This window comes from Aptenodytes forsteri, unplaced genomic scaffold (genome assembly GCF_000699145.1).
Source record: "Aptenodytes forsteri isolate BGI_AS27 unplaced genomic scaffold, ASM69914v1 Scaffold123, whole genome shotgun sequence".
NCBI classification, from domain to species: domain Eukaryota; kingdom Metazoa; phylum Chordata; class Aves; order Sphenisciformes; family Spheniscidae; genus Aptenodytes; species Aptenodytes forsteri.
This window is the reverse complement of record NW_008794408.1, coordinates 3,933,667-3,944,385: the sequence shown is the minus strand read 5'-3', so window position 1 is coordinate 3,944,385 and position 10,719 is coordinate 3,933,667. Positions and strand designations below refer to the sequence as shown.

General features: G+C 41.4%; 1 protein-coding gene across 4 annotated transcripts in view; it reads left to right on the top strand.

The window, feature by feature from the left end:
* The window catches only part of MBNL2 (muscleblind like splicing regulator 2), a 104,352-nt gene that overhangs the window by 62,152 nt on the left and 31,481 nt on the right, over positions 1-10,719 (top strand). For all 4 annotated transcript variants that reach the window (XM_009288385.2, XM_009288370.2, XM_009288378.2 and 1 more), the window contains 3 exons: positions 3,748-3,912; positions 6,961-7,161; positions 8,346-8,609. In XM_009288385.2, coding sequence (XP_009286660.1) covers positions 3,748-3,912; positions 6,961-7,161; positions 8,346-8,609 — 630 coding nt within the window. The remainder of the gene's footprint in view (positions 1-3,747; positions 3,913-6,960; positions 7,162-8,345; positions 8,610-10,719) is intronic.

Here is a 10,719-nt window from a genome sequence, read left to right as displayed (position 1 = left end):
TAATAGGGAAAGCTATTGATTTAAAAAAAAAAAAAAGTAAATGGTGTGACATGGCTTGTTAAGGGATGTGTTTCTGATATTAAGCCAGTCAGGTAGCAGCTCCCAAGACCATTGCCCCTGCAGAAGTGGAGCATCTCGTTGCTGTGCCTGGGTGGTGGGCACTGGAGTCCTTTGAGTTCCCAGCTCCTTGGTGCACCCTTTCCCTCTCCCACTTCTTTAGTGGAATGAAGCCTATGGCACGCCCCCGACGCGAGCCACAGCATGTTCCCAGTCTGGATAATTAGCAGTAGAAAAGTAGTTTTTCTGCTAAAACTTTCCATTACCCGCCTGAAATGTGGCCCTACGCATTAGGCTAGGCTAGTTGTAGAGGACAAAGGCAGAGAAAAGAAACGTCAGAGGTAGGTACCATCCTTGCAGGATGAGGGGACTAACAGAGTGCTGGGAATTTAATCTGATGTCTGTTTCTCGTTACTGTCCATTGCAGATAAGGAGACAGCTCACTGAAAGTGATTTTTTTGGGTGAACTCACATGGGAGGTGCACAACAGCTTATGATGTGCTTGTTGATAACCTTCACTTCACGGGTGACAGGAATTTCTAGGGACCAAGTTTCAAACCAATCTGTCTGCGCCCTCAGTTTCAGGACTCTCACTCATATGCGGGAGCAGGTTAAAAGTTGTATGAAACAATTATTTTCCCTGCTGCCTGCCTCATCCTGCTGACAGAGTTTGTGCCGCTATGCGCCAGGGGGACTGGATGTCTGTGGAGCAGCTCCTGAACTGCTGTGGTTTTAAGAGATGTGATGAACCAAACCTCGCTCCAGAGGCTTGATACTGATGCATCCTAAAGTTAAAGCACTCAGTTTTGTCTCTGTATTTGTTATGAGGTGGCCTGCTAGCATAGTAGTTTTTTGCAAGAATCCAAAGTGGACTCTTATTGTAGATGGTGACCCAACCAACATGTTGAATACCCCTGCATGTTGTGTACTATGGCCTGTTCTGCTGTTTGGCTGATACATGCTGTCATCTCAGTTGGGCTTCATATTTAACTTTTTAATAAACAAGGAAATCCAGGGTCCCATTTTACTGAGATGACGCTACAAGTTTGAATTTCTGTTCTTACAATGATTGGTAGTTGGGAATTAGCCCGGTTCCTCTCGGAAACAAATCTCATCAGGAGTTCACAGGGACGTGGAGCATTTGTTAAAAAATGAATGAAAAGTTGCTTATAGGCATTTTCCTGCAACCATGGTAGGTCCAAAAATTGAAAGCTGGTCTCAGAATTTATTTAATTTTGGTAGCTAGGGCTGGATTAATCTGCTCACTATTTTCAGTGCTCATTCCACTGCGGTTTATTTTGGGTCATTTAATTTCAACAAGGCTTGATCTGTTTACAGCACTTTCTATAGTAGCGTGACAGGGCCACACAGCTCTTTTATAGTATGTTCGTTGCTGACCTGGAGCTCAAAAAACTAGTAAATGAGGCACAGACATGAATAAGTTTAGAGAGGACAGTACATTTTTGTATGGTTGGATTATTTTGGAAAGTTTTCTGAAATAACCAATCTTTTGTGCACTGTGGGTTGCTTTGCAGAGCTTGAAGTGATGGTATATAGTAGCTGTGTGCTTTCAGAGGTCAGAGTGGAGGGCTGGCTGAAGGCACTCTTCAGGCTTAAGATACTTCAAAAGCCACTGTGGTTGAGAGTTGCTCTCAATCCTTATTTGAGGAGCACTTTTGTTTCCATAGGTAGATATTTCCATCAGGTAGAGTAGTTTGATTTGATTTTGCTGGTTTAATTTTCAGATTTGCTGTATGAACCATTCATATACAAAATAGATCAAGGTTAAATAGATCTCAGTTAAAAATGTCTTAATCAGTTGGCCTCATCAGCCAACACAAAAGCATATGTTCATTGCCTGCGCTGAGCATGCTCCAATTTAACATTATGAACGCGGTGGCCTTGTTCTCCCCGAATGGAAGAGCCAGCCTTCTTCTGTGTCCATCAAATCGTGACTATTTCTGGTTCTGCTCATGCCAGCTGACAAAGTAAGGTTCCTTTTGTGCACTTCATTAAACCAGACGGCATTAGTGACTCGCACAACAGAAGTCAGAAGGAAGGCATGGTGTCCTGAAAATGGCTGCATCTTTACTAGCAGGTTAAAACAGCACCAAGAAGTGTTCCTGAGCACCAAGACTGTTTTTTTTCTTAAATTTTTAGCTTTCTTGAACTCTTCTGGCCTCTGCCCTTTAGCATACTCCCGAGCAGTGGCCAGGCACAGTTCAGGAAAGGGTTGTTCTCGATAGTTTAATAGTGTGGAAATAGCTGTTTTCATTCCCGTTGGCCGCGGTGCAGGAGAACCTTCCTGAACACGTTTAACTCACTCCTGTGTAGGTAGTTATTACATCCTTATAGAGGATTAGAGGCAGAATCAGCAGTGTTTTGGTGTCTGAGTAAGAAGTATAACATTAACACTGTTGTTCTGGGACATTCGAAGTGTATTCAAGGTTTTGGGGGGGGGGGGGGGTGGGTATGCACCCACAGAGTCAGTGTATGTGTGTCCTGTGTGATGATCTTGCATAGGGATCTTAATGCTTTCTTGGCTATAGGAGGATATTCCTGCTTGGCTACAAATTGTAAAGCCCTTATACCAGTGAATGGAAAGTTTAAAAAGCACTTTTTAAAAATGTCTCAATTTGGAAACTTATCTTCTACAAGTTGAGTGTGTCAAATGCAGTTTGACTAATGTTCTAGCTCCTCTGGTCACAGCTCTTAAAACTTCGTGACTGTTTGTGAGCCGTGTCATTGAGGAGCTTCTGATCTCAGTGGGTTCTGCCCTGCAGCTGCACAACCTGCTGGTGCACCCTACAATTTCCCTTCCTGGGGGAAAACATATCAGTGCATCTTATGCTGCTGTACCTATGTTTTGGTCAGCATGCCCTGCCTGTAGAGGTGTGCTCCATGTCCATCCCCTCCAACACAAGCCACCTCAGAGGTGACTGCCCACCCATATTTTTATTGTCTCTTACTGTCTCATAACGGTCTAAAAATTCCTGGTTTCAGGTTGATCGGGAGCTCTTCTTTTGCTGTGTACCTGCAGATTTAGCTCCATGCACTGCTTCTGAATTTAAGCTGCAAAAGTACCAGCTTGACTTCTGTTCTTTTATACTTGAATGGAAATAGTTCAAAGTTGTGCTGATGTAATAAAAACAGGAGGCCAGAAGGCAGTGAACTGGAATAAGAGTGAATGTATGAAAGAACACAAGCAGAGAGTGGCCACTTTAGATCCTTACTGCCATGAACACACAATTATTTTTTGATACAATGTGCTTAAAAGCTGCATTTCTCTTAAAGAAGGTTTAAATTTGTTATTCATAATGTAGTGTCATTTATAAAAACATTTATGTTTTGGTAACACCAGATAGTCTAGCCAAGATACCATGAGAGGCAGTTCAGGCAGTCTGGATAATACTCAGTATTAATTGTACAGCAGTGATCAGCACTTAACAATGAAAATGCCATCACCTGTTTTCAAAGTCTTTCTCTTTTTTCGTGGCTAATAACCTTAATGATCAATCAGAGGTTGAGGCAGAGCTCAAGGCCATCAGCTCCTCCCAGCCTGCAACATAGTTCCCAGGAAACACCCTGTATTTCATTAGTTCTTGCTTAGTTTATGGTGTAATATTTTGCTCAAAGGCATTAAACTATCATCAGAAGCAGTAGACCAATTAGTGTGACTTCTTTTTCCAGGGTCGTTGTACAAGGGAGAACTGCAAGTACCTTCATCCACCAACACATTTAAAAACCCAACTGGAAATCAATGGCAGAAACAACTTAATCCAACAAAAAACTGCAGCAGCAATGCTTGCCCAGCAAATGCAGTTCATGTTTCCAGGGACACCACTACAGCCAGTGGTAAGTATATTTCTCTGATGGTGTTATTGGTAAGTAAAGTCAAAGTAGAAGACTATATTGACCTGCAAAAGTTCTCTAAACTAGTGTCAATAAAAATAGTCCCCATCTGTTGACTTAAGGAGTTGCCAAGATGCTAGAGATAATGTTCATTTATATTTGCATTTGAAGATACAGTGGAGTGCAGCTGTAGATTTGATTTTTTTTTTCATCCCAGACCCATTTGGGTTTTTTTTCTTTTTCTCTTTTGTTTTTTTTTCCTTCATTCAGTTCATGTCAGGTTTAGTCTAAATTTGCAAGATTTTTACCTATAATCCTTCTGGAGGTGAAAATTTGTATAATAATAATAATAACTGCTAGTAAGCTATTTGAGTAGGAATGCAAAGTTCCCCTCTCAGGAGTCTATGGGTTTGAGTGGCTTTAAATAGTATTTAATCTCAGTACCAGGAACAAAGGTTAATGTCATTCTGGGTAGCATTTTCTTACTCTCTTGAAATCTGAAGTGTCCCAGAATAAGACAGAGAACTGCTGGAGCATGCACTTTACAAACTCAGCGTTTTATCTTAAGGTAATGTGTATGGTGCCTGGGACACTTCAAATCCAGAAGGTAACATAAAACTAGTCTTGCAGGCATGAGCAGCGTCTTTGGATATACATGAAAATGATCAATTGCTCTGGGCTGCCTTTGCAGTTGAGCTCCTCATTGTACCAGGCTACCAGAGCATGGTTAGGCAAGTAATCTGTATTAAACTTTTCACACATGGCTGCTAATGATGTTTTCTCAATCTGAATGCCTGGTGTAAGGCACTGGAGTGGGATTTCTTTCTCTAACTTGAGGTATCTGGAGTGTTGGCATCAACTTCTCGTTGGGCTTCCAAGGTCCGTTTATAGTTTGTCGAAAGACATAGGCACTTCTAATTACTATTTGCTTGGCTTGTTTCAGACGTCTGCATTCAGATTAGATGATTTGGTTTTTTAAGTGCCTTTGTTTTTGCACGGGCTATCACAGGAGCCAAGTGTAAGCATCTCAGAGGAAGACATCTGTATTTGGTCACAGGAAGCTCACCCCAGATGCCTTTTTCAAATGTGTTTTTACACTTGAAACATCTGCTGTAAAGTGGGAGGCATGAACAAAAATTGGGTGTCAGGAGTCCCTGAATTTCTGGTACATGATCATCAAAATGTATCTTGGTATATTGGCATAATGTGTTTTGATATTTCCTGGTTTTTTACTGCTTGAGTTTTCACCAGAAAAAGTTTTGAAGAAGAAAGAGATTCCACTTCTTAGTATTATGAGAAAAATTGAAGTGACAAAATTATACTTTTTTCTACTCACCCATTTCATCATTTGAACTTTACAATTTCATTGACGTAGTGCCTTCTGTACTGATTGCTGTGATAAGTGCTGGGTTTTATTTCTCTGTCTTGCGTAAGTTGCCAGATTAAGATGACTCAGCCTTGACCAAATGGATAAAAAGTGAAAGAAAATTCCATAGAAGTCATTTGACATGTGGATTTATTCTTAAAATTATATCTGATACAAAGCTGTTATTTATATTTTACATAAAACATATTGTCCTCAACATAGTTGAACCATTGTTTCGTATAAATGTTCATTATTATGCGCTAAAGAATTTAGCTCGCACTTGATATATAGACTGGGCTGTCAAGCAGTTTCGATCTCTGATAAAAACAGAGCATTATTCACTTTTAACTCTCTAGGGCAGGTAGATGCCATTTCTGTACAGTTGGGTATCCTGGCTAATCTGCTGCTCAAAGCATCTTCTTGGTACTAACTCACATTCATTTATAATTTAGTAATTGGTTCCAAAGACAAAAAAAGCAAAACCAAAACAAACCAGGAAAAAACCTTCTAGCTCCTATGTTTTCTCTTGCGTATTTTCTACATACTACGCGTGGCTGGCTTCCCTTCTCCAACAGAGGCTGTGCAGGCCACCTTGATGAGAAAGACACTTCTCCTTCGTTAAGTGTTTTAAAGTCTTCCCTTAGTGTTCTGCTGTTGCGTGGTTAATTTCTAGCTGCCAGCTTATTTGGGAACTTAATTTCTGACAAAGCTAACCTGAGATGAGTCCTGTTTTTCTGCATAGCTTTTCCTCATTTATAATTATAGCTTCACTCTCTGGGGTAAATGTCAGCTCTGCAGAACTGATGCACTTTCCAGGTCTGACCGTGGCCTGAGCATGGTGATGTTCTGCCTCCAACCCCCCATGGAGCTGGTGGTAACAAACCCACCATTCTGCCTTGGTAGGGCTGCATTTTAGCGTCACACAAGCGCTCTTTCTTCTGGTCATGACTTCACTGACTCGCTGTAGGAAGGCATGAAACAGATTTTTAGACCCGCATCATTCCTTCCAATCAAATTTTTTCGTAAGATGAACTCTAGCTAAGCCTGAATAATCCCTTTCTAAATATTGTGTCCAGATGAGATTATAATATTTATTCTTCTTGCCACTGGTGACAGCTGAGCACACAAACATTAGCAAAGGTGAGGTTTTTCGATGTGTGAGCCATAGTAACATATAATTGCAGGAGGTGGCAAAATACAGCATGCAAACAGATGGAAGTTACATGCCAAAGAGCTCATTATATATACTCTTACTAGAAATATGACTTTAATATAGTTAATAACGCTTCACCTATGAAATCTGGTACTTTGAAAAATAGCCTGTATTCCCAAGGAAAACAGGTATTGAGAAAAAACAATAAGGACTATGTTATTTCTACTTTTAGATGTGTAAATAAGCCTGCAATGTAAGCTGGACCTCCGTAGAGATTGAGGTTCAAAGTATGACTTCCTTTGCATCGGCAGCCTCTTTTCCAATAATAGGGCTACAAAGGTGGTTCTTTGTATGCCGCTGGAATGTGTTACGTGATTAAAAGAAGAGAGTATGCCGTGTGTTTTGCCAGCTGTTTGAAATTTTTTCATTAAGAAAATGAATCAGCGCCAGAAAGAACACGCAAGAGACAACTAGTAGGCTCTTGATTAAGGGGTTGGTTTTTTTCATCTTGGTTTGTGTTTTCCTTTTGCAGCCCACATTTCCAGTGGGTCCCACAATAGGAACGAACACAGCTATTAGCTTTGCTCCTTACCTAACGCCAGTAACACCGGGAGTTGGCTTAGTCCCGACTGAGATCCTACCCACACCGCCTGTCATTGTTCCTGGAAGTCCACCGGTTTCAGTCCCCGGTTCAACTGCTACCCAGAAACTCCTGAGGACTGATAAGCTGGAGGTACTGTAGACACCACCGTGACTAGAAGTACAATCCTCTGTTAGGCTGTGTGAAAGATCCTGGAGGGAAAAACTCAATTGTTTTAGAAACGATGCTTAAATTTAGTTGCTACAAATAAAGACCTTGTAACCAGGCAGGATTTCTACACTTGCAGCCAGTGGTAATTAAACACTGTTATTTTTAAGGTAGTGCGTTCACTCAAATGTAATACACAGACATCAACATGAATTTTCATCTTCCGTAAAGTTCATCTCCTCCAAAATACCTCAAGTATACGTGCCTGTAAAGGTGTGCCTTGATGAAATATCTAACAAGCACGTTTTTATTGCAGTATTAATTCTGTCCCAGTTTTTATGCATTGATATTAAGGGAATTTTATAGCCTTATGGATTGATATTAGGGGAATGGTATAGCCCTTCAGCCTTGAGCTACAAATGGAGATGTCGAATGTTACCAACCCTGCAGCAGGCTGAAGGGGCAAGCCCCCAGCTATGTGCAGAGCCTCCCTGGTGTTGATGGATCTCCGCATGGCTGGGCTCAGTGGAATCTGTGATCCAAGTACACGAGAAGGCCAAATGGCTCTTGCAGAAATGAATGGCCTTTGCCAAAAGCCTAAGCAATAGTGTCTAGAGCACATTTCTTCTTAGGAAAGTCAGCGTGTTCATTTTGCCCATTTTTGAAAATTATTTTTAAGGAGGATCTCCATTTTGTTTGTAGACTCCATAAAAAATACAGTGCATCTGATGCGTATCTTCCCTGGGTCTCAGCAAGAGGAACTCCTTCCCTACCAGTGGAGCTGCAAGAATGTAAAGTGTAGTCAGAAAGGAACTGAATATTTTGTGATTCCCAGCTAGTTTTGCAGGGGCAATTACTTCAGTAAGTATCCTTCCCAGGTGTTTTCTAGACAGGAAAAAGGAAAGGCATTTGGGAATGCTTCTGTTGCATGTCAAGTTCATTTTAGCTGCCATACCACAGAGCTACCTGAGGAGCCAAGCACGTAAGGGTAAAATAGATTCATTTCCCTCTCCCAGAAGAAGATGAAGGGTTTATTAAATTGAATTCGCTGAAAAACTTGAACTAAGCGGGGAAGGGGACAGGTCTGTCTTTTGGGGGCGTGGGGCTCTCCCTGCCCTTCCACGTTGCGCCGAGCTTTTCCCCTGCAACACGTGTTGTTTTGCACGTAGGTGTGCAGGGAGTTCCAGCGGGGAAACTGTGCGCGTGGAGAGACTGATTGCCGCTTTGCACATCCGGCAGACAGCACAATGATTGACACAAACGACAACACCGTAACCGTGTGTATGGATTACATAAAAGGTCGTTGCATGAGGGAGAAATGCAAGTATTTTCACCCTCCTGCACATTTGCAGGCCAAAATCAAAGCGGCGCAACACCAAGCCAACCAGGCTGCGGTGGCAGCCCAGGCAGCTGCGGCAGCTGCGACTGTGATGGTAAGTGCTGGCATATATGGCTGCCTTTTTTTGACAGAAGCTCTTTGATGCCTATTTTGCTTCAATTTAATGCTGTTTGCTTACTGAAAAACTTGAACTAAGCGGGGAAGGGGACAGGTCTGTCTTTTGGGGGCGTGGGGCTCTCCCTGCCCTTCCACGTTGCGCCGAGCTTTTCCCCTGCAACACGTGTTGTTTTGCACGTAGGTGTGCAGGGAGTTCCAGCGGGGAAACTGTGCGCGTGGAGAGACTGATTGCCGCTTTGCACATCCGGCAGACAGCACAATGATTGACACAAACGACAACACCGTAACCGTGTGTATGGATTACATAAAAGGTCGTTGCATGAGGGAGAAATGCAAGTATTTTCACCCTCCTGCACATTTGCAGGCCAAAATCAAAGCGGCGCAACACCAAGCCAACCAGGCTGCGGTGGCAGCCCAGGCAGCTGCGGCAGCTGCGACTGTGATGGTAAGTGCTGGCATATATGGCTGCCTTTTTTTGACAGAAGCTCTTTGATGCCTATTTTGCTTCAATTTAATGCTGTTTGCTTATACTTTCTTTTCTCTTTTGCCTCTTTTTTCTTTTTTTTTTTTTTTGTAAAAGATAAGAATTTATAAAATTATTACTGTTGCTTGATGGGAGGAAGCACTTTTTTTCTTTATGCCCTTATTTTAATGCTGTATTTCTATCCAAGACAGTGAAGCAAATGACACTATACCACTTCTGTTCTCTGCCTTGATTTTATGTTAAATTTGCCCCGGGTATTTCCGAGCAGAAATAAAACTGATAAGCTTCAATGTCCCCTGGAAAATAGGGGCACATATGCTGTTTTAGCTCTTTGATGACAGATATACATGTGGAAATCTGGAAGAAAAGGAAGAAAAGCAAAGAGAGAGCTTTTGCCTCAGAGATTGGTAGTAGAAAAGAAACCTGTATTAGGATTCAGCTCGCCCCACCTTAGATGTCAGACAGTTAGATAACTGAGCCTAGCCTAGCCACCTTGGTCTCACTTTATAGGTAGTGGGGAAAAAAAAGCACAGTCATCTGATCTACCACTAGTGCCTGTCTGAGGGTGAGAAAGAACTGCCCTCTGTAGATACACGTCTATCCCCGCTGACTAAAAAGTGTTGACTATATCTTTTTGAACTTTGGTTAGATGAATCTCACACCTAGAGACTTCTCTTGCCTCTCCCACTGTCACGGGCAAGTTACTTGAATCTCTCTATGATACAATTTTTCTATTAGAAAAACAGGGTTTAAAAGTAGTAAACTAAAATGGGAATCATTAAGAAAAAGCATAGTAACTAGAGTCAGAAGAAAAGAGGTTGAGGATTTTCTATTTTCAGATATTTTAAGCTCTTACTGAAAACTGTTCAGACAAGTCAGCCCATCCATTTGCCAGTCTTGGATATCTCTTACGGTTGCTACCAGGAAAGTTGATAAATTTAAATAGAGTGGTATTGATAAAGTTAAATAAGTCGAGCATGCAGGATCTGACTCGGAAGACAAAATTGCTGGCAGCAAATCAAAGAATCATTGTCCTCATTGCTGGCAGTGGACGAATAATTAAGCAGACGTGGTTTGTGGACTTGTGGGCAGTGCATACAATAGTTATAAACAATACAGTTATTCTCTGGGTAAAAAGCCTACCAGAAACACAATACAGTACAGTATATAACTACCCCAAGCCATTGTATTTAGCAAATTAGCAAAGACCAGACTTTTTGAGGGACAAAGGATAAGTTATGTAAGAAAGTAAATCTCCAAACAGAAGAACATTTCTTAAGTTTTAATATTCTTTCTTTTATAGTATGCCCAGTTTCTGTTTCAAACTGGGTGATTTTTAGTTAAACTTTGCTGTGCTTGCAGAAATTGAATACCATCTGGAAGTTAAAGCAAAGGAGATTGTTTCTTTATTCTAATTGGCTTCTATTGTGCAATATTTATTGTCCATTTAGAGAATGTAATATTTCTAGGCAATATACTAAAGAAGAAAGGAGAGAGATAAGGGGATTCACTTTTTTGCACTTCAGTAATGGATATAGAATCATAGAATCATAGAATAGTTTGGGTTGGAAGGGACCTCTAAAGGTCATCTAGTCCAACCCCC